The sequence below is a fragment of the Prunus mume genome, linkage group LG3, assembly GCF_029339155.1.
Source record: "Prunus mume cultivar Tortuosa linkage group LG3, ASM2933915v1, whole genome shotgun sequence".
Classification (NCBI taxonomy): Eukaryota; Viridiplantae; Streptophyta; class Magnoliopsida; order Rosales; family Rosaceae; genus Prunus; species Prunus mume.
In genome coordinates this window covers 15947193-15970700 of record NC_142700.1, presented here as the reverse complement: position 1 = coordinate 15970700, position 23508 = coordinate 15947193, and the positions used below count along the sequence as shown (strand labels likewise).

The 23508-nt window shown below is 36.7% G+C and overlaps 3 protein-coding genes and 1 pseudogene across 3 annotated transcripts; 2 read left to right on the top strand and 2 right to left on the bottom strand.

The window, feature by feature from the left end:
• Positions 1 to 533: 533 nt before the first annotated feature.
• On the top strand, positions 534 to 5478 carry LOC148918889 (ent-kaurenoic acid oxidase 1-like; annotated as a pseudogene).
• A 2089-nt stretch (positions 5479 to 7567) lies between these two features.
• On the top strand, positions 7568 to 13742 carry LOC103342513 (uncharacterized). Its single transcript, XM_089048578.1, has 11 exons — positions 7568 to 8097; positions 8800 to 8895; positions 9428 to 9531; positions 9921 to 10150; positions 10430 to 10552; positions 10754 to 10842; positions 11243 to 11348; positions 11502 to 11599; positions 12159 to 12419; positions 13169 to 13252; positions 13415 to 13742. The coding sequence occupies exons 1-11, from the start codon at positions 8008 to 8010 to the stop codon at positions 13427 to 13429; spliced, it is 1296 nt and encodes a 431-aa protein (XP_088904704.1). The 5' UTR covers positions 7568 to 8007; the 3' UTR covers positions 13430 to 13742.
• A 1425-nt stretch (positions 13743 to 15167) lies between these two features.
• LOC103342512 (COBRA-like protein 10) lies at positions 15168 to 18534 on the bottom strand. The gene is made up of 3 exons (XM_008246147.3): positions 17695 to 18534; positions 15671 to 17126; positions 15168 to 15363 (listed from the first exon to the last, which is right to left on the bottom strand). Exons 1-2 carry the CDS (start codon positions 18296 to 18298, stop codon positions 15703 to 15705), a joined length of 2028 nt encoding a protein of 675 aa, XP_008244369.2. The 5' UTR covers positions 18299 to 18534; the 3' UTR covers positions 15168 to 15363; positions 15671 to 15702.
• A 1151-nt stretch (positions 18535 to 19685) lies between these two features.
• Positions 19686 to 23315, bottom strand: LOC103342511 (DDRGK domain-containing protein 1). The gene is made up of 9 exons (XM_008246145.3): positions 23065 to 23315; positions 22755 to 22891; positions 22544 to 22652; positions 21793 to 21896; positions 21308 to 21409; positions 21052 to 21213; positions 20516 to 20572; positions 20173 to 20209; positions 19686 to 20058 (listed from the first exon to the last, which is right to left on the bottom strand). The coding sequence occupies exons 2-9, from the start codon at positions 22872 to 22874 to the stop codon at positions 19856 to 19858; spliced, it is 894 nt and encodes a 297-aa protein (XP_008244367.2). The 5' UTR covers positions 22875 to 22891; positions 23065 to 23315; the 3' UTR covers positions 19686 to 19855.
• Positions 23316 to 23508: the final 193 nt, after the last annotated feature.

Sequence of the window (23508 nt, the reverse complement as noted above, 5' to 3'; positions counted from 1 at the left end):
GTTTTTGAAAAGTGAAGATCATTCGGTTTAACAACTATATAAATCAAGGTATCAAATGAGTCACAAAGTACAGATTATCTATTTACTTAAGGAGAGGGTGCAACTTTTTCAACTTTGGCATGTACTTGTATCACATGTTTTCAGAAGGAGAAAAACTTGTATATCACAAGGAGTTGGGGATAATATTGTTTTGTTATCCCCAATTAATCACATTCCGCCACGCTTGATAAAGACTCCATATGATAGAGCGTTATTGGATGCTATTCCCGTGACATGTAAGTCCTCTTTTGGAAGACTGTAATCCACACCAGTGGCAGTGTTGTAGGTCTGGGCAATCGCGGCAATCGACTGGTGCCCTTGCCCATTTGCTCAGTCCGAGTCAGGAGAATATTGAACTCGGAATCAACCACAACTATAATATGGAGAACTAGATTGCCAGTGCTCTTAGCTACACACTAGGACAAGAGCCAAAGGGGATCATATTTTGCATGTATGTATATGTGCTTAATTATTTGGTATCTTATTAGCTATGCATGGAATTTTCTATGGGAATGTGGCTGGCTTTGGTTTTGGGAGGTTTGCCACTATTGGGGTTGTTCTGTGGTAGTGAAATGAGCTTTGGTATATGCTTCCTCTCAAACTACAACACTTAGCTACCACCACTAGCGGCAAACTTCCGCCCGGTCACATGGAGTTTCCATTTTTAGGTGAAATGCTTACCTTCCTATACTACTTTAAAATTCTTCGCCGTCCAGATGAATTTATCAATGCTAAGCAGTCCAAGTACGTATTATCTTCCTACATTTTTCCTATATGCTTAGCACGGCCACCCCTATTAAAATTTATGCATTGAGCAGCATTGGCAATTGATCAGGTACGGTGATGGAGCAGGGATGTATAGAAGCCACCTCTTTGGATCACCCTGCATCATAATATGCTTCCCAGCGGTGAACAAATTTGTATTTCAATCATTGGATACTTTCATCCTAGATTGGCCCACCGTTGATCTTCTGGGTCGTAGTTCGTTGGTGGCAGTTCATGGAAAGCCTTATGCAAGGCTTAAAAGTTACGTTACAAATGCAATTAATCAGCCAGACGCTCTCAGGCGAATTGCTCTCTTCGTTCAACCCCGCATGGTGGCTCTACTTCAGTCATGGGCTCTGAAGGGTAGAATCAAAGCATATGATGAAACTAAGAATGTAAAATTGTCAAAGCATATACAACTGTGATTTAAGAGAAAAGGAAGGAAAAAATAGGAAATTATTGTAGCTTACTGGAATACGACTACATAGTATAATATAAATATATAGAGAGAGAGTGCATTGAGGGATCCCTCAAATAAGCTTATTTGAGAGACACCTCCAGATTGTATTTCACTAATCCAAACCGTCTATTTTGTAGATACTCATTCAAAGATTATCTCTACAATAAATTACTTAAATCCGATATCAATTGACCACTTAATTCAGTTATTGAAATTTTAGTACGTTCTTGAAGCACCGTGTTAATTGATTTTGTAGAACACAATTGGATGTAGAAACGGTTTTCGATTTGTCTAATTTTTTGTAAAGATGATTTATGAATGAAGACCTAAAAAATAGATGGTTTAGATCATTGGAAAAAAAAAAAAAAAAGTAGGGTACCCTAAAGGGCGTCCCTCAAATAATTATTTGAGGGATTTCTCAATTAGAAGGGAGTATAGCCGTGCGGATATGCTAATTTTTAAAAATTAAGTACCAAGTATAGCCGGTCGGCTATACTATTTCTTTAAAAAAAATCTAGTATAGCCTTGCATTTTTGTTACAACAAGTAAGAAATAATCTTAACATCTCATATTCATTCATAGTTAGTAAAATATAGAACATAAAAAAATTATTTATATTTTTTAATATATATTATTTTTGGCACATTACAACTTAAAATTTTGGCCACTGTAATATATTTTTTAATATAAATTATTTATATTTTTTAATATATATTATTTTTGTCAATAATATGTGAGAATTATGTGTATAATGCGTGAATTTTGTGTGGCTTATTAAAATTTTTGTGAAAAATATGTGTATTAAACATGAAAACTACATATGCACTTGTATAATATGAGTATTGTACATTTGTCGAGTCTTTAAGACATTTGCTGAACACAGATGTATTATTTAAAATACGTACAATCGTGTATAATACGTAATTTATTTTTTCGACGTTCACTGAACTTCAAGAACTTAGTAATTAAAGTAATTCAAATAGGCTAAGATATTACTTAATTACATATATTAAATTAAAGAAGTTGGCAAAAAAAAAAGAGTAAAGAAAATAATTTATATTTTCAAAATTAAAAAAAAATCCTCTCCTAAGATTCATCTGACCTGGTCTATCCAGTAAATCTACAGATTAGCACAGTATAGCCACGGCTATACTATTTATCTATATATATTAAGCAAAAGGTAGAGAATGGTGAAACATTCAAAATACCAGAAAATGCTATTGGTTAATTCAAACATTAAGAATTAAAATTATTAATTAAATGAGGATAATATATTAAATTAATTTTTTTATATTAAAAAAATTAAAATTAAAACAAAATCAGATAATAAGTCCTACTTTTATGGAACATAACTACCCACATTATTTTTTCTTAATTCTAAAAATAAAATAAAAAATAAAAAATAAAACCAATTGGCACATACGTGAATATAACAGGACCCGGCCAGAGCCTAGGGCAATGTGTCTAAACCTGGTATAGCCGTGCGGCTCTACAAATGCTTAGAAAAATTATGAAAAATCTAGTACAGCCATGCGGCTATACTATTTATATAGACGCACCCAGCAGAGCCACGTGTTAAAACATTACAGCCACGGCTATACGATTTTTTAAAAATAGTAAAACAGCTATAGCCGCTCGGCGGTACTATTTTTTAAAAACTATCTAGTATAGCCGTGCGGCTATACTAGCCCACCACCCATGTACAGTTGCGTGGCTATTGTATTTTTAAACAATTACTAAAAACAAACGTGTATAGCCGCGCGGCTAAACTATTTCTGTACAAGAAGTATAGCCGACCGGCTATACTATTTATTTATTTCTTTATTTATTTATAGTAATAAAATACTAAACAAGAAAAAATACAAATAAAATATGTACATTACAACTTAAAAGTTCAGCCACTATAATATATATTTTGATATAAATTATTTACATTTTTTAATATATATTATTTTTATTCAATAATATGTGAGAATTATGTGTATAATATGTGAATTTTGTGTGTTTTATTGAAATTTTTGTAAAAAATAACCTATATAATACGCGTATGTACGTTTTCCGAGTCCTTAAGACGTTTGTAGAACATGGATGTATTATTGAAAAATATGTATGTACGTATATAATACGTAATTTATTTTTTTGATGTTCATTGAACTTCAAGTACATACTAATAAAAGTAATTCAAAAAGGCTAAGATATTACTTAATTACATATATTAAATTAAAGAAGTTGGCAAAAAAAAAAGTAAAGAAACTAATTTTATATTTTCAAAAAAAAATTTATTAAAAAAAAAAAAAAAACTCTTTCGACGAAAATGCTTTGGCATAGGTCTATGCCGGTGAAATTTGCTAGATTAGCAGACTACAGCCGCCCAGCTATACTATTTCTTACACAAAATTAAAATAATCTTGTATCGCCGAGCCATCCACTAGGCGCCATGTGTCAAAATGTGTATAGCCGCCCGGCTATACTTTTCTTTTTAAAAAAAATCTAGTATAGCCGGTCGGCCATACTATTTATATTTATATGGGACCCGCTTAGCGCCCAAGAGTTACGTGTTAAAAAGGTAAAGCCGTGTGGCGATACTATTTACTCTTTCTTTAAAAAAAATCTAGTATATCATCGGTGCATTTATACGCATTTAATAAAATATTAACCATTTGATTAATCTATGAGTTTTAATGATTCCACGTCAGAATAATTGTATTATAGTAAACCTCACAACTGCCACACTTTATTATATGTATTTGATAACATTGAAATAAAAAAAATAAAAATTCAAATCAAGAAACAACCACCTCTCTCCCCAACCCAGCCCCCCCACACTGCCAGCCAATTGCCGACCCTCACTCTCTTTTCCTCTCACACACTCACATAGGTCGACTTGGTTTAATTTGCAGGTTTAATTTTAGTAATTGTGCGAATTATTTTTCATTTATTTGCAGATTTGTTAATATAATTAACCATGGAGAGAGAGAGAGAGAGAGAGAGAGAGAGAGAGTGGGAGGGGGTTAAGTTAAGTGTGGCAGCCATGGATGGCTGGGGAGATGCCCCGGGGGGATAAGGGCCTGGGTCGAAGAGTTGATGCTTGCTGAGACATTTTATTTTTGTCATTGTTATGATATTTTTAATATTTTATTTCAAAGGTATTTTTTTTTAGTATTAGATACACATACAAGGTGTAAAGAGATTTTGATGTGGAGTGATTAAAATGCATTAGACTAATCTAATTATTAACATTCATTTAAATGCGTGTAAACGCACCGATGCTAAATGCAGAGGCTCAGGATCCTAATATCAATACATATGTGAATGAATTTTGTTACTTCTAAAGAAATGGTATGGCCAATGAGAAAATATGAATGTGAATGAATTTTCAGTGTAGGAAGAAGCTTGATGCCATTTTCCGGTCGGATCTAGAGAAGAGAAAAAACCGAAAAGAAGTGGTGACAAATGATCTAATGGATGGCCTTATGCAAATCAAAGATGATGATGGATGAAGGAGATAATCTAAGCGACCAAGAGGTGATAGATAACATTGTCAGCCTTGTTGTTGGTGGATATGCATCTACTTCCCTTGCATCAATGTGGGCGATATATTATCTTGCTAAATTCCCTAACCGTTCTAGATAATAAAATAATAAAATAAAGATAAAAAAGAAAATTAGATGCATGGTAATTAAGTGCTGGTAAACTCATGCATGATGCAGGTTATAAAATCCCAAAGGGCTGGCATGTGATTCTTTGGGTTCGATATCTGCACACAAATCCACAGAACTTTCATGATCCCATGTGCTTTAACCCACATAGATGGAATGGAATGTAAGCCTACATATATACAAGTAATTAGTAGGTAGTTAATTCTACTAATTAAGAAATAATTATTGTTGATTATTAATTAATACGTTATATATATACTTTCACTCTCCTAATTAATTAGGAACCAGCTAAACCTGGAACGTACCAAGTTTTTGGTGGTGGGCTAAGAATATGTGCTGGGAACATGCTTGTTAGGATTCAACTTGCAATCTTGTTACATCATTTGTCTACAGGATACAAGTGAGCAAACCCAACTCATCATTTGTATAGGCACTGCTGAGTTTTGTTTTAAATGAATTCAGGTGGGAATTGCTCAATCCAGATGCAGAACTGATTTATCTTTCACATCGTCAAGACCAGTTGATGGGGTTGATATCACATTTAACACAATTTAGACATCGGTTTTTCACACGTACAATGTCACCTTTCCATGAAGATGCCAAAGAAGAAAATGTACATTCATTGATAAAGTTCTTGAAAATTTTATAGTCCCGATCGAGAACCGACTAATATTGTGGCAAGTGATACTTTAGAATATGTTGATATTTTCCATTTGAATGTGTTTCCAGAAACTTGGTTGATGTTGTCAAACAAATGAAAATTGATATGGAGAGCTCGTGCAGAAGCATCAAATATGAGATCGATAACAAGCAAAGGTAAAATATGACAAATACATAACAATACACAAAGAATATACTAATTTGCTTGTGTACTTACATACAGTTTGAAGACGAAAATAAAATTCCACTAATAATAAAGGAGATTACAAAAATATTATCTAGAACACACCCAAATCACTCTTACATGGGTCAAGAACAAAGTTTAAATTCTTGCTCACAAAGTCGAAGACCAAAAGAGAGAACAATACCAAATTTGAAGCAGCTAAAACAAAAGAGAAAATGATATTTTTCTCTCACAAATGTTGCAGCAAACAAAGATAAGCAACAAACAGTGTGACACTCATCCAAAACAAAAAGAGAAGATTCCGTTCACTTACAAATGATGCGAGTCACACTATCTTACCTTAGATGTTTTTGGCTCCCTCAAATAGTTCCAAATAGTGACCTCCATCCAAATAGAAGAGAGAGATTTATCTCTTACCAAATGTGGAGGCACACTTCGCCCCGCGGGCTGCAGGACAAATGATGATGATCCCTAGTGGCACTTACAAGCAGGACACCATGGGCTTTAAGTCTCTTTGCACTATAGTAGATGGTGGATCCTATCCATATCACATAGGAAATTCCTAATTTACGTCTACATCAGGATGGCACAACTCCATTTTCTCTCTCTTTTATCTCCTGTATATACCTCATCAAGACTATTTAGGTTGTCAATCGAGGTCACATATATTAGATTTTAGAGAGACGGACTATTGATCCACTATTAATAGTATCAATATTGTTCATTTAGCCATTTGCAAAATCTGGTAGGAATGAGTGGATTTTACGTTCTTTAAGAACCTACAATTGGTGACCACTTATCTGCCAGGGACCTAGCTGGCCATATATGCGGTTGGATGAGGGAGACATCCAGAGAAAGTAGAAAAAGAGACGGAGATAGAGAGTAAAATATAAAAAAGGGATAAAGAAAGACAAATAAATTATACGCTAAAAATGACATACAACAATAAGGGTCATGTTAAATTAATACATGCATACACCATTACTAGAACATATGTTGAACTAAATTTCATTTATATATGTGTACCAAGACTCCCTCATCAAGACTATACGTAGATGTTAAGTTTCAGAGAGACAAATTAATGATCTACATATTACCATCATCGATATTTTCTTCAACTTAAACACCTGCAAAACCTAGCATGCATGAAATTTTATCACAAAAAAATTTCAATACTATTAGTAGTGAACTTTACATTCTTCAACAACCCATAAGTTACCATAAAAATGACACAAACAATAAGAGTCATGTTAAATTTTACTTTTACATAATTAACATTTATGTGTAAAGAGATTTGTTGAGACAGCCAACCATTGGAGATGATGACAAGGTGGGATGGAAATAAGTGAGCATGTTGACCTACTCCAGAAGCATCCAAGCCATACTCAACCCACGGTCACCCAATGCTTTGACTTGACTCAGTCCCCAATTTTGTAGTTCCCGCGAAAGTGATGGCCTAAGAAATCTCTCCACCACCAAGTCAATTTCTGCAAAACCAGACCAGCCAAGAAAAGCTACAACCCAATAACGTATTTCTACAAACTAGTAAATTTACCAAATACAGTTGAAAAGAAAAAGAAAAAAACAGACAATGAACCTTAAAAATCAACAGAAAATAGAGACCCAATTCTTTTTCCTTTATTTTAGGATGAAAATGTACGGTAATTGTGGGTGTAATAAATAGATGAAGTAAAAAATTTAGACAGTGCAGTGAGTGAAAACAAATTAAGAAAGCAGGGGAAGGTTAAAAAGCAAAGTAAAGTTAATACATTTGTGTGGGGTTTTCAGGTGTGGTGCGATGGCTGCCGTCTCATCAAGACTTTGACAGAGTAACACCATCATCATCATAAATAACCACACCCCCACACCAGCTAATTTTATAGAGACGGAGATAAAAAAAAGGACAAAAGAAACACAAAAACATAACAACAAAAAAAGAGAGGCAGACCATTGTTTGTACTTTTGGCTGTGGGGGAGATTGGTTTTGAGCTTCTTGTATCTGGAGCTAGCTTGTTCAGAAGGCCAGCCGCCTCATCTGGGTCCCTTTAGAATCTTGCTCTGAAGAGCCTGAGGAAGTTTATATTTTCTGGGTTTTGGTTGATCTTTTGAAAGGGGTTCCGGCTCTGAGTGCTGCGTTGAGGGCCTTTTTATTGGTTTTGGAAAGGAAGGAAAAGATTGTGTTTTCGGTTACATTTTCCTACTGTCTCTGTGTTTTGTGAAAGTGTTTTTGGTGCATTGGAATGTGGAGGGACGCTGGAACTCCTGCTGATTCGTTCTATGAAATCCGTCCTGAGTGTACTGATGTACCCAAAACCCGCTTCAAAATCAAGGTTCTTTTTTGTTTTCTGTTCTCTTTTGTATTGCTGGAATTCATATAAAGGTTGATTCTTTAGATACCCATTATCTTAATTTGGATCTGTTACCCATTCGAAAACCAAGATACTGCCTAATGCATCAGATTTGATAATGGGTGGTGCGATATTTTAGTTAAGAGCACGACTTGGTGTTAATATGGATCACAAAGTGATGTGCAATGGGAAATTTTATAGAAACTAGTTTGTGCAGTTCTTTTGTTTGTAAGTATTCTCAGGTTTGGACATTTTATCTCTTTCTCCTTCCCCATATATCATGGTACGTTGGTAAAGCCAACTTTGCTAACTGGATCACCAAAGTACCACGAATTGGAACACTTGACCCGATCATGATTCCCAGAGATTAGGGGAATCTGTTAACCCCAATAGGAATATTATTTGCTTGTTTTAACGCTTGTAAACAACAAGAAGCTTTTGAATACAGTTTAATAGTTTAAACATGCAGATTATATAAACATGGGTATTTCTATACATACTTATTGACCTAACCAAAAAAAAAAAAAAAAAAAAAAAAAGGTGACATTCTAATAGTTTAAAGATGCTGTATGCTATAAAGGGAAATGTCTGCAATTTTCCCATTACTCCATAAGGTATTCATTTTCTCAATGCCATGATGTGTTTCCTCCAATTTCAACTCCTTGTTTTTATTGGCCTATGCAGGCAGGCAAAACTTTAAGTGTAAGGAAATGGCAGGCTGCATTTTCTCCAGAAGGGCATCTGGATTTAGGCAAAACTTTAAGTCGAATCTATCGGGGGGTGAGTGAATCTTTATGATTCCATGGTTGCAACTTAGTATGCTTAGATCTATTCAGTATATTGGCACAATTCAGTTTTGCATTTTTGTGTAGCTATTGATAAGCTAGTTTAATCAGATATTATAAGGTCTTGAGAATTCTGATCAATACTTGCCCATTCAAGTTAGGTATGTATTATGTACACTGATTGAGAGCTGAACTCACTTTTTTCTTTTTTCTTTTTTTGCATGGTAAAGAAACGAAAGCCTACTATTGCTCCTACTGGCATGTTTAACCTGTAGACTGTGTATGTGATTGGGGATATGTAGAAACCAGGCTAAATTATTTCATTAGCCATTACTGTTGTAACAAGTCAGATTAAATTTTGCTTAATTTTCTTTCAAACATTTGTGCACGTAATAACTAGATGCTTCCTTTCTGACTTATCTTCTTAAGACTGGCAGTTGTTTCTTTTGATTTGAAATAATTTTCTTCATGAATATAACAATTTAATCATTTGCTTAATGCCTTAATGTATTAATTTTTCCAATCAGGGGATCCATCCATTAATTAGAGGAGAAGTTTGGGAATTTCTACTTGGTTGTTTTGATCCTAAAAGCACATTTGATGAAAGAGAGCAGATCCGGCAACGTCGAAGGTATTTCTTGTTTCCTGCCTTGGGCTACTGGAAATTTATTTATTTATTTACCTTCTTTTAGTCTAATAAGGTTTCCTAGTAGGATGCACACTTGTAATTATAAGATGATCTTTTGGGAAATGAATGGTCAATATCATGAGTTGAGCTTTAAGGCTATGATACTGAAGTGAATAAAATTAGCTGACAACAAAACAATATAATGTGGAAACATGCTAGCAAAAGACTTATTGCTTTCCTCTTCATAAGATAGGGATCCACTTCCTTATGTTGTGTGGGATGTGTATATTCCAAATCTGCAGGATATATATATAATTTCCTACATCTTATGTTTCACCTGTCCCATTATTGTGTAATGATTGCTTAAGCATCATGCTCTTTTCCCTTTTCAGAGTGGAATATGCTAGGTGGAAGGAAGATTGCCGTCAAATGTTTCCTGTTGTTGGAAGTGGTAGGTTTATCACTGCCCCTGTAATCAGTGAAGACGGTCAGCCCATTCAGGATCCCTTAGTGCTTTCACAAATGAATCCAGACAAGGGAGCTGATGGTAACCGTGCTAATGGTATAGAACCAGTGACAGACAAGAAAGTAATCCAGTGGATGCTTACTCTACATCAAATAGGTTTGTGATAAATTCATATGAATTTTTAAGGATTTTTTTTTTTTAATAAACAAATTTCAGTTCCACAATTCAGACTTTTCTTTTTGGTCGATTCTCTGTTTTCACCATGTCTTCTTTTACTTTGATTAAATTAGTCTGTCAAGTACTTATGACACTGTTACAAATCTTTGCCTTATCTGCATGTGACAAGTACTGAACATGATTTATTGTATTTTTTCTTCAAGTTTTATTTGGTGATTTGGCGAATAACTTTTCTGTTTGAACCTTTTTATGTGCCAGGTCTTGATGTGGTTCGCACTGACAGGACACTGGTGTTTTATGAGAAGCAAGAACACTTATCAAAACTTTGGGATATTCTAGCTGTTTATGCCTGGATAGATACAGATGTGGGCTATTGTCAAGGTGAGTAACATATTGCATGATCATTTTTCAACTGAAGCTTTCATTATAACAATACAAGGAAGAAAAAAAAAGTGAATAATGTTGGTTGCAGTAATTTTTGGTATGCCTCCCTACAATCTGAGAGGTAACACAACAATTTTATATTGATTTTGCAACAAAATGCTGGTTCTAGTCTCTGAAATTTATGGCCATGGTGAGCAGGAATGAGTGATCTTTGCTCCCCCATGATTATCCTTCTTGAAGATGAAGCAGATGCATTTTGGTGCTTTGAACGCTTGATGCGCAGACTGGTAAAATTATGAACTAAATCTTCAACTTCCTATATTTATTCTGGTGTTGCATGAAATCAGTGCCATAGCATCCGGTGATTATTTAACATGCTTTCAGTCAATTCTAACATATGACCTGCTGTTTACTCAGTAAGGTGTTTGTGTGTACACTCACCTTATCTTTTCTTGCTCCTACTGTGTCTGTCTAAACGCTAGGAGATATTTTTCAATTCATACATTAATGAGATTCTTGAGAATTTTTAGTTGATATACTGCTGTCCTTTAAAAAGTAGCTGCAAGATTTTCTTTTCCTTTGAAGTTACTTGTCGTTTCTTTAAAGCTACCAAATTATTTGTGATGGTTTGATTTTTCATTTGGATTCTAGTTTCTTATATCTTGTTTTCTTATTTGAAATTTAAAGCGAGGAAATTTCAGATGTACCGATAGTTCTGTTGGGGTGGAGACACAACTAAATAATCTAGCTTCAATTACTCAAGTCATTGATCCAAAACTTCATCAGCACTTAGGTATTGACTTACAATTGTATTTTTGTGTTTGCTTGCTCCTGAGTTGGAGAGCTGATTTGGCTTGTGTGTGTGTCATATCTCTCTTGTACATCCCTCAATGTAATGCTAAAAGATAAAAAGATAGTAACACAAAATGTTCATTTTGGAGTGCAGAGACACTAGGTGGAGGCGACTATTTATTTGCTTTCCGGATGCTTATGGTTTTGTTCCGTCGAGAATTCTCCTTTTGTGATTCTTTATACCTTTGGGAGGTAAGAATAAGTTTCTATTATAACTTTTTGATAATTTCTATTGTCCCCTTTGGATATTTTCAGTTGCTATAACAAATTATTGCAAGTGTAAATACTTTTAGGAAATCCCTGAAAGTATTTCTGTGAAACCACGTATATAACTTTCATATTTCTTTAGTACTCAAAGATTCCTCCACAGCTGCAATTTGTTTCAATACTTCTGTAGATCTTTTGTATTAGACCAAATCTTTTCCGAGTAAAAGTTGAAAAATTTGTACTTAATTTGACAAGTTCTTTCAGAGAATGGATTTTAGGAACTATCGCATGCATTCATATTAAAGACCAAGCCTCTACCCAAATCAAGTTTCCTTAACTCAGGACATAAGTCGTCCATGTTGAACGAGAGAGCAAAGACTTCGTATTTATGACATCATTAAAGGGGGAAAAACAAAAAGATATCATTTTATCACACAAACATATATGTTCCTTTTTGTTTTCGGCCAAATGTATCGTTTTCCTTTGGTGCATGGTATGTTTATGTTTATGATAACAATTGTGCATCTCTTTTCCTGTTTGACAGATGATGTGGGCTCTTGAATACGACCCTGACTTGTTCAGTGTGTACGAAGAGTCTGATACCGATAGTGAAAAGGCCGAAGGATCTAAGGGAAAAGCAAAGTCAATACGTCAGTGTGGGAAGTATGAGAGGGAAAATATGAAAAGTGGAGCAAACAATTCAGAAGCACCGCTCCCAATATCTGTTTTCCTAGTTGCCAGTGTCTTGAAAGATAAGAGCTCAAAGCTACTTACAGAAGCTCGGGGTCTGGATGATGTTGTTAAGGTTTGCATTATGAGTTTAATTTGCAATTCTTTTGAAGCATTCAATTTTATGCTTGCATTGAGGATGACATTACATCAATTGAGCGGAAAACACGTTCATATGGGGACAGCCCAGTGATACTTTCACCCACTTCTCAAGGACCTATTCTATTTTTTTGGTGTTTCCATATGCCCCTGTAGTTTGAGCGGAACACGTTCATATGGGGACAGCCCAGTGATACTTTCACCCACTTCTCAAGGACCTATTCTATTTTTTTGGTGTTTCCATATGCCCCTGTAGTTTAGAAGCGTGCAATCATACACACTTGTAGTTGAAATTAGGTTGCAATTAAGCCAAAATCCTACAAATTATAGTTTTTGTACCTTATTTTGATCATTGTTCTTAAAAAAGTCAACTGCATTGTCAAATCCCTTTTTAAAAAGTAAAAAAAAAAAACATGAAAGGCCATCATTTTTTTAGGATTTTGGCTTGATTGCAACCTAATGTCTACAGGCGTATGATTAAACGTTTTAAATGATGAAATTGGAAGCCCCAGCAAACTACAGGGACTGAAAGTGTCTTTTGGCCATTTCTAAAGCCCTAGGCTAAAAGACCAAATAATTATCTAGAGTCGGTTGGCATTGGTGAAGCATCTTTGACCCTTTTAATAAATAAATACTTCTTATCAACTTACCAGTTGGTTGTGTTGGAACTTAACTTTCTTACGAATTTAACCCATCTCTCTCTCTCTCTCTCTCTCTCTCTCTCAGATATTGAATGACATGACTGGAAATTTAGATGCCAAAAAAGCTTGCACTGGAGCAATGAAACTTCACAAAAAATATCTAAAAAAGGTACTGCAATTTCTTTTTTCTTTCATAGCAGTGTATATAATGATGTTGCTATCAAATTGTCATGTGTGTATTTGTGCATTTGCTGTGTCTCTGCATGGGCTCACTTCAGCTATTCTTATAGTAATCACTTAAAACTCATCATTCATGGATTTGTTACTGCAGGCCAAGAAGCCATAGCATCAGTTTTGCACACAATTTTTTGGCCACCCGAGAAGTAATAAGATGATGTTCCGTACATTCTTATACCTTATGTAGCAAAGAGATTATAATTCACATAATCTTGGCAGAGTTGACAGAGCTGCACAGTTGGTCCAATCTGCTAAATATTCCCACGAGCAATTGTTGTTTTTGAAATTAGTCCCAATTATTTGTATATTGAAAGCATTCTTTATAGGTCTGTGTTTTGTGTAACCATAAAAGAGGCCTATATTTTGTATAATTTTACGTCGTATTTAATGATATTATGAGGGAAAAAAAGTTTATGCTTGCAGTGCTCCAACCCTAATCAATCAAATTAATTTACAGTTTTCTTTTTGAAAACCACTTGCAGTATTACCTTCTCCTTCCGAGTAAAATATGCAATTAATGCGTGCACTGTAAAACTGACTGGCCATGAGTTGCCAAATTTTTTTAATTTTTTTCTTTTTTATTGAAAAAGAGCGATATATATTTCATCAAAAAACCATATTACAAAACATCTTCAACCAAAACATCACATGATATTCCCTGAGCAAAGACAAACCTAGAAAGCTGCAGGTTTGGGCCCCGAGTTGGGATTTGGGCCAATGACCAGACATTTTAAAGAGAATTGTATCACGAGTAAAACACATCGCTTTGCCATGATGTATGAGTTAGGGTTATGTTTTTCTATTTTCAGACTTTGAATAAAACTTGACGTTTCTCTCATTCTTTCTGGTAGATTCCAGAGTTCTTTAATCTTGGCTATAATTTTAGCCTATTGATTGTCATGCAGCGTAAATATGTCAATCATGCTCTCCACAACTATTTGCAGGAGCACGATATTGTCCACCAAACACTACAAAAGTATCTAACAAGTGAATTTGAGATGAAAGTTCAGAATTCTCAAGACCTTATTGAACACAGCTTTGTACACCTATAAATTCCTCCTTCTCAAGAAGAACAAACATACAAGAAATTTTCCTAAAATCTCATGTTTTCTGACAAATTTATCCATTAGACAAATATTAGGTACATAATAGGCATGGCCGACTGAGTACATCATACCCAACTTCATATCCCCCCTTAGGATAGGCTATTATTAAGATTTTCATTATTAATCTATTTCATAATGGAACAAAATTGGGATTATGATCAAGACGGTGACTTAATAACGGGAAATTCAAGAAGGAATAAATAATCCCTCACATCCTTCTGACTGCTAGCTCTGATATATATCTTTCATTCCTTAAAGTGACTCAAATTAAGGATATGGTAATGGTTGCCGCGTGATAATTACTTATCCTCTAAGGAAGGTTAACTTGCTATAATCTTCGAACTTTGGCCTTGCCTGTGAGGGTAGAAACTCTTTACCATTAAGCTACATTAATCGGTTTTCGATGTCATTAAAAATGAAATAAAATAAAATAAAAAATATGGAGCTTGGAAGGGGATGGGTGAACTCACACACACGGGTACCATGAGGGCAACACTCATTGATATTCGGCACTCGGTTTGATCAGTATAATTGCATGGCTTTGAGCCTATAGCTTTGAGCCATAAGTATGAAATCGGTTTTGCATATATAATATGTTATCTTCATTTTTCTAGTTACTGTTCCAACATGTTTGGAACTTATATACTACAAACAAACATATTAGACATCCTACGAAAACACACAATTTTTTTAAAAAAAATGCTAGCTAGGAAGCAAAAAGGCCACGCGGATCGATCCTCATTTGTATATAATAACTACTTATTTGCAGTTAAAATCTTATACAAATTATCATATCGTCTGTTTCTCATTTTGTTTTTGACATGTTACAATCTCCTCATCTTCGAGTTTGAGTATCGACAGTTCTCGAAATCAAGGTAGCGTCACTCATACATATTTCTTTATCAGCCTCAGTGCATAGACATCCATCTTCTTGCAGCTGATGACAAAACACATAAAACGAATTCTCAGAAATATTATAACTTATCAATTGTCTAGCTAGCTACTCACTACTAGGTGCTACAAACTCGAAAACTTATCGCCTAGAAAAAGAAACTTTAAGATGAAAAACGCTCGAAAATTGTTTGCCCGTAACGAATTTCAGCTGAACTGATGCAACAGCGTTTCATTTATTTATATATGAATTCACTTCGAACCTCCTTTATTCATATCCAATAAACAACTGCGACGCAGTAGAGTAGTACTCACTCTCCCATATATAGAAAGGAATTCATTACTTAATTTACCTGCAGATAGAATTTAGCGTTGCTGATCATCATCAGTGGAAGCGATCTGTCATGAACAAGAAAGTCAGGATGGCTATACATAAGACCATAAGGGCATTAGAGTTGAGATGCTGTGCGTTGTTCCTGGGGAACCGTTTTGGAATTGCACACTCTTCTCCATTGAACAACACTCTTGTTGGGAACCCTTCACCCGCCTTGATATCAATATTGTGAAAGTGCTTCTTCTTGAACGAGATCACCGACTGCTGCTTCCCAGGAACCATCGGATTCTTATTCGGGTCGCTCCCGTTCTTAATCCCGATCAAGTAATTCAAGCCCTTGAGCCCTGTGAACATAATGGTGCTGTTAACTTCCTTCTCCATCCTGGTTCCGTTGAACGAGTAGACGTTTTCATAGTCTGCGTAGGCCTTGTTCATCTTCACGGCAGTGTACCAATCTTGGAAAGGGTCGTTTCCCCAGTTGAAGAGAGTTAGCCTTGCAGTCCATCCATTGCTGTAATCCGAGTCGATGTGCCAATTCAAGCTCACCCCACAGTTGTCAGGGCACGGCAGCTTCTTGGGCACGTCATAGTGTTTGATTTTGGCCCAAGCTTTTGCCTTCTCTGTTCTGTTAGCGAAGGGCACAAGTAGAGCTTCAGCTGGAAGAAGCATGGCGGGCTCTCTGGGGCTGCATTTGCCTGTGTCGGTGATTTTGCATCCGCAGGCGCACGTGCTGCATGGCACCACAGAGTCACTGTAATAGGCTGAGAACGAGACGCAGCATCTGGGGACCGAGGGCTTGGTAATGTTGCACACCACCTGCCAGCTAGCAACGGAGGCTGACGTGGCCTGGAGCCCGCTGGGGTCGGGGAATTGGGTAGGGTCGATTCTGATTGGGGGACCACATTTGTAAGAAGGGTTCAGGGCACCGTTGATTTTCCATTTCTGAGGTGGAGTGAGGGCGGTTCTGTTGTCATCAGGCGGGAGCTTGAAGACTTGCAGTTGGAAGATAGACTGGGACTGGCTCTTGTCCATGAGGCCGGGCAAGATGGTTCCGTTTCTGCAGCAGTTGGGCAGTTTTCCGACCTTGGGGTCGTCCTTTCGATCGGCAGGAAGGTCAGTGATGACGGGCCTCTTTTCGCAGTTCATGACCTGAGAGAAGTCCAAGTCCTTGTAAAATTTGCCGGCCATGCCGTAGAGACACTCGGTTGAGTCCTTCTTGTGAGTGTAGGCTCCTCTCATGTTGTTGATGAACTCTCCCTTCATCCACTCCCAGGTAATGTTCCAGTGGTCGAGGCGGCCGAGCGGGTGGTTGTTTTCGATGGTCACTTGGGCGAGGTAGTTGTTTGCGAAGGTTTGGAGCACGTCGTATGTGATGGAGAGATCACCCTTCTGCTTGGGCATGAATTTGGTTTTTTCGATTTTCTTTGCCTTGAATTTTGGGTCCTTTTTGCAGCACACGAACATTGTAGTCTTCCCTGCAAATCAAAACAGAATAATATGATTCAAATGCATGCCTTATAATTTCAAGTTATAGCATAGATAAGCCAGACAATTGATTTCAAGGTTCTTATATATAATCCAGGAGATTATTTAAAAACTTCACTTTCAAACCAACAATAATCTGTCCGGCCATTTTTAATATTCATTTCGCAAATATTCTTTCTAATTAACTATCTTGAAACACATAACATTATAAGATGCCAAATTTGTTAAGAACAGTTACTCATGCACGCCAATTCCTCCCTCCCATAATATCGTTTGTATCAAAAGATTCCAAAGCAATGTTGATATTCAATCTTGAATCGAATCCTCATAAAACATCTTGTTTCTTGTTAGTATACAAATAAACAAAAGTCAACCATTGATATAATTAATGGATCATTAATGATCTATTGGTTATAGATCATCATCATCTGCAAATAAATTTTCGAAAAATCATCTGTAATTAGTGCATATATATAAAACAAGATCAATATACAAAAATCTTGTCCAAAAAAAAAACATGAAAAAAACAATGCAGAGAGAGCAATGGATAGTAATTACCGCGGATACGAGCATTAGGGCACTTGAAGCCGTCGTTGACGAGACTGATGGACTTGGGCATGGGAGTAGCCTTAGTGCCGAGCCCAAACTGCGTCCCCTTGAACTTGATCTTAGACTGAATCTGGGTGTAATCTCCTGCGGTATCGATCATGGTCTTCAAATCTGTCATGGGGTTCCCCGCAAAGGTGGCCCCTTTGGTCCCAAGCTGCACGGGCAGATCACCGCCGTCCACCAGCAGAGCCCCTTCCGCCTCCACCAAAATCTCCCGATGCTGGAACCCTATGTACATCTTCCACGCCTTGAGCTCCGTCGACCCGGCGTTCAAGATGGTGGCCTCCGACTTGAATGCCCAAGCCTGCGCAGATACGTTTTTCAAGCGAGGCAGCTCCTTCTCCCTTGACGTAAACTGGTACGACAAGAAGATGCCGTCACAGTCTTCTTGCTCGGGAGGAGGAGCTGCCACCGCACCATCACCGTCCCCGTCGCCTGCTTGTCCATAACAAATCTCAACCCTAAAAGATGAAAGCACCAAAAACACCACCAGCATTGCATGAAAAGAGGACATTTGGATGGTCCATGGTATTTTCATGCCTAGTGTCACCATTATTCTTCTTTTTCCTTTGTGAATCAATTTTTTCTTTTTTCTTTTTTCTTGGTTTAATTTGTTTGTTTTGTTGTTTTTGGGGTTTGAGGGATTTGTTTGGTTTGTGTTGCTTGGGAGAGACAAAGAGAGAGAGAGATAGATGTAAAGAGAGCTAGCGGCGGCCGCGCGAGAACGCGGCGAGTGAGAGAAGCTAGAGGCCCTTGGGAGTCTGTGTAAAACCCCAGGGGAGAGAGAGATGGCTTGGTATAAAGAAGAGGAGCGACATTAAAAGACTGAGTCAATCTCTATTTTCTTCCTCTAGTTTTCGCGGCAGTTTCGGAGCCTTGCCTTTCCCCCCCATGCAACCCAACCGTTATTTTTCTGTTACTTTTCTGGTTTCACATTGTACGGACCCTGTGCACGTTTCATGCCCTGTAAATAGCATGTGCACACTGATACGGTGTCGTTTGAGATTTGTTTGTTGGTTTTTTGGACCAAAAACGAAACAAGTTTGTTGTTTGTAGGAACTCGGGAGGATGATGTATTTCGAGTAGTTTGGTCACCTCCAGTTTGCTGACGTGGAATAACAAGCCAACATATATTGTTTCATTTTTAATAATTCCTCGGTCTCTACTGCCCTAAAAGAAAGACTGTAAAACTGCCATTGACGATTGAGCTTCCCCTTTCCCCTGAGATCTGACTGAAAACCATGTAGAAACCTTTTTTATTATTATTATTATTAATGGAGGAGGGATGATTCGTAGTTGAGACCCTTTGAAAAATGAATGAAAATACAGTGACTCGTATGCAATGAATGATATATGTACCAAAAACAAGATTAAATAATAGGGTTGTTACATCTAGGTCCGAAACGAGTAGTTGAAACCTTTATTAAATAATTGACGGTTGTCGAGATGACAGAAAAAAAATCGATAAACAGAATAAATTGATCGAACCAAACTGAATCAGATGTTTGCTCGGTTTTCAATAAAAATGTGTTTTTTAGGACAGAACAGTTTCACACTAGTTCGGCTACGTATGTTTGGTTCAGACTGAACTGACCCGTTTGATTCTGTCTTTAAAGATACATAAGGGATTTAGTTGGAAATGGTTTTGTTAGAAGTAGATCAAGAACTATACAAAATTCAAGTGTTGTTTGAATACGTACTTAAAAGTGTTTTCTGAAGAAGCACTGGAAACCCTTTTTTTAAGAGGTGTGATGCTGACAGATGAGAGGAAGGAACGAAAACTTTCTGCTAGAGCTTTTATCTATGTCTAAATCGGAGGAAAGAACGATAATTTCTGTGGCAAAAAATCATGTGCACCACAGTCAGACCATTTGTTCCTCTCAAGTAAGTTCAAACTTAGGAGACAGAGGAACACAGAACACTTAAACCTGCACCAAGAATTTCTCAGAATAACTTTCTTCTTATATTCTCGGTCGCGTAAAACACTGCTTAAAACCGAATCCCTACCTCCTACACCTTTCTTTTAGTTACATATCCAGTTAATTCAGCTTGCCACAATTTTCATTACTGTCGTAATTGTCCTTTACACATACAAAGTACATTAACTAAATCAAGTGACAGTTATCTCCGCCGCACTAATTTCTTCAACATACTGTGCTTTTGGCTCCAAGTCTATGAACTGGTTGGACTTGCTAGCGAGATGTGAAATGCTAACCCTTCCCTGACGCTTAATATAGTCTGCCACAGCTTGCATCTCTTCTTGGGAGATGTATATGTATTTCCCTCTGTCATCCATGACACCGGAAAGTCGCCCTAACACAAAGAAATACAACATTTTCATTCTCAGCAAAGGGAATTTTACTTTCTGAAGCAAGGCATTATTCCACTAGGTTAAACAATTCAATGATGAAATGGCTCTGAACATACCCATACTCTCCAGAGAGGTAATCCGATTGATGCATTCCTGCATGAACCATTAGTTGCATTGTAAAATTAGTAAGGCAAATCTGGTAAAAATTCAAGACAATGTAACCTGATCAACCAAAAAGAAGGGGTTACTTTCTCTCCTGACCAGAGTTGCATAAAGAAAGCATGTTCGATATGAAAAGATCAGAACTCAGTTGATGACTCACTTAGAAAAGATATTTTCCATATGCCTTACTAGTTTTCACATAAAAACTTCATCTATTACTGCAATTTGAGGTATGTAAGCAGGCATGGAAATTGTTGATTTATATGTTTATTCAAGGAAAATATGTGGAGAAATTACCTGAGTTCTTAACTTGAATTCAGCAGCAAGATCTTCCAAGGGTACACATTTATGTTTCTGCAACATCAGGATTAATAGTAGTATTAATAACGAAATCACAACCTCAACTTGAAAGCCTCACTTTGTCAACCATTAACTCATCCGATTGAGGTCTCATATGGAAGACATGCAAACATTTGAAAGAAAAATAAACTCTAAACAAGTAAAGCTATCTTAAGGAGGACACAAAAAGAGAAATTAGCCATTGTACACACAAGCTTCTCATTGTGGTTCATTCATTCAGGCATCACCTCAAGTTCAAATCAAGTTTGACCAACAGCTAGGGAGTAAAATTGTTTAGCAAATAAGCCAACGACCAGGTTGAACTACACCAGACAAGGTAAACAAACTACAATCCAACCTTAATATCCATAGATCATTAGGCCATTTTCATCCCTAGTTTTGATGCCCACCCAATGGAAATATCAAGTGGGTAGCTACAAAAGTAAAGAACAATATCTCTGAATGACTGTAACAGGTACAGAACTGAAAACTACCTTTATGTATTCCACAAAATCAGAGAGCAAATCCTGATGTCCATCCTGCACTTCATTTTCTGTAGTACCTTCAGCATCTATAGAAAACTCTCCTTTCCACTTCTCGAACTCTAATGCAGCAGCTTCCTCCTCCCTAGCTTTCTGAGCCTTGGCTTCTTCCTCCTATAAAACAATAGTCATATCTTCAGCCAGTAATCCAACCACACACACATATACGCATCTTAATTATCCAACAGAGAGCAGAAAATCAACATACCAGCAGATGCTCCTGTGCCTCACGCTCCTCATCTTTCCTCCTCCGCATTTCAGCATAGCGGTCTTGTTTAGTATTCCTCGATTCACGTGCAGCTTGTTCAGCCTTCAAACAATGGGATGGAACCAAATAAAACAAACTAATTCTTCTTCACTTGAAAGGAAAAAAAGGGGGAAATAAAATAAAAAGAATGCAATGACAACCATGAAAACAAATCAGGAACCCGCAGAAATAAATGCTTTTTCATGTTTTAGCTTTTTATATCTATAGAATGCTGTAGTAATCAAACTTGTTAACACTTCCTACACCTCAATGACTACAAGGAATCAGCTTATGTCTTTATCTCAATATTTGTATATCTGCAAACTCATTAAAATGTAAGGGCTGCTGGACATTCAGGACAGGACAAGTTTACTAGAAAATGCAGAGAGAGAGACAGAGAGAAAATGCAATCTTTCGAATGAAGAGATAAAAAGGAGAAACAATACTTGTCGTTGTGCTTCCCGCTCCTGACGCTTCTTTTCCCTTTTCTTAGATGCTTTGGCTTCATAATACTCACCCTCACCTTCCTCGTCACTTCCATCAACAGTTTCTGTATTTAGAATTATTGACGGTCACTTTAGTTGACAGAATACCACTTTTTCTACTTATACAGATTACATAAGGAAAAACAATTTTCCTTAATATACGTACCTAACACTAGTGAATGCAACAGACAAGTCCAAATTTGCACCTCCACTTATGCAGGTTACATTTTCTAAACTGAATACGACTGCCTCATTTTAGAAGTCTCTTCATGAATGAATAAACCTATTTCTCCTCGTTGAATAATCACAGGTCTAACCACACTAGATCAAACCTTGTAAACCGCATTTTCCCCCACTAATCGTCATTGGATGAGAGCATTATCTATTGGAAAGACATTATTTATATTTTCATTCTTTATTGTCTTACCACTACTCAACATTTGGCACCTTAAAGCAAAATAAGATCGTGTACCAATTGCTATCTATTTCAATCATGATTCATGCATAACACAAAACATATCCAATCAAAATGATACGAACAGCGCAAAACCTCACAGAGTCCCAATCAGTCATATAATTCATCCATTCAGCTTATATGCAACATACTCCACTCTCTTACTCGTTAAATATCAAACCCAGAAAATGAAAATAGACACTTCTAAGCATTCTTTTAGTCACCAACGTGAATAAAAGAGAGCAGCAGACCACAAACCTTCTACAACTGGTGCAGCAGCGGCAGCTGATGTGCTTGCTCCAGAAGCCGGCCTCCTTCGCATCCGACGAGGACCAGTGGCACGCACTACACCTTCCCTCTGAGCAACCTAAATTAATTTTTTTTTAAATTAAGAGAAAATTATGAAATGAAAACAAATAAATCTCGAAACAATTACATTGCAATGGAATTGGGTTTAGAAAAATCAAACCTGCGGCTCTTCTTCGTGATCGTGAGGCAATCGAGAATCTTGGCGCCGTTTCCATAGATAAAGTGGAATTAATGCCAAAACAAGAAGCATAGAAAGAACTACAGCCAACATTTCCTCCATATTTTCTCAATCTCAGGCTGCCAACAACACCACCACTCAAATGAGCCTCTATAAAATACGCTTCGGAAACTAAAATTAAACGTGCAAAATTCGGATTGAATGGCCTTGTAATGTCTGAAGCTTTCTTTTTGTTCTCTATTTTTCTGAGGCTTTCTCGGAAACCAAACAGAGAGTTATGGTCACAGCTTACCGTACTAGCAGTTAAGCTTTCGATAATCGACGAAGGAAGATTTAATTAGTAAATTGGTTAGCTGAGAGAAGTGAGAACGAGACGACCTGCTCCTCACACGACCCACGAGCCCCTTTTTAGGTTTTCTACGGTTTCTAGAGGCGGACGCGTAGCTTTGCTCTGTGCTTTTGGCTTTGTTTTCTCCTTCGCCAAGAGGACCCGTGTCATTCCCCCCTAGAGAGGGTGAGGAGAAATTACATTTGTTTTTTCTTTCCAAGTTCCAAAACATGGAAAACAAAAAATATTTGTATTATTTAAATTAAAAACAACATTAAATTAAACACCAAACACTAACAATGGGATTAAGAGACTCATTGCCTAACATATCATTACAAAAATAGTGATACACTTTGGGAGCTGGAATCCTATCATAAAGTATTATATAATCTGTTAATGTTTGCATAT

Coding starts and splice junctions, on each gene's coding strand:
- LOC103342513 (XM_089048578.1), top strand. CDS start 8,008: ATGTGGAGGGACGCTGGAACTCCTGCTGATTCGTTCTATGAAATCCGT. Junction 11,349..11,501: donor AAAACTTCATCAGCACTTAG/GTATTGACTTAC, acceptor TTTGGAGTGCAG/AGACACTAGGTGGAGGCGAC. Junction 12,420..13,168: donor GTCTGGATGATGTTGTTAAG/GTTTGCATTATG, acceptor TCTCTCTCTCAG/ATATTGAATGACATGACTGG.
- LOC103342512 (XM_008246147.3), bottom strand. CDS start 18,298: ATGGTGACACTAGGCATGAAAATACCATGGACCATCCAAATGTCCTCT. Junction 17,127..17,694: donor CCCTAATGCTCGTATCCGCG/GTAATTACTATC, acceptor TTTGATTTGCAG/GGAAGACTACAATGTTCGTG.
- LOC103342511 (XM_008246145.3), bottom strand. CDS start 22,874: ATGGAGGAAATGTTGGCTGTAGTTCTTTCTATGCTTCTTGTTTTGGCA. Junction 22,653..22,754: donor ATCACGAAGAAGAGCCGCAG/GTTTGATTTTTC, acceptor AAATTAATTTAG/GTTGCTCAGAGGGAAGGTGT. Junction 21,897..22,543: donor TGCTGCACCAGTTGTAGAAG/GTTTGTGGTCTG, acceptor TTCTAAATACAG/AAACTGTTGATGGAAGTGAC.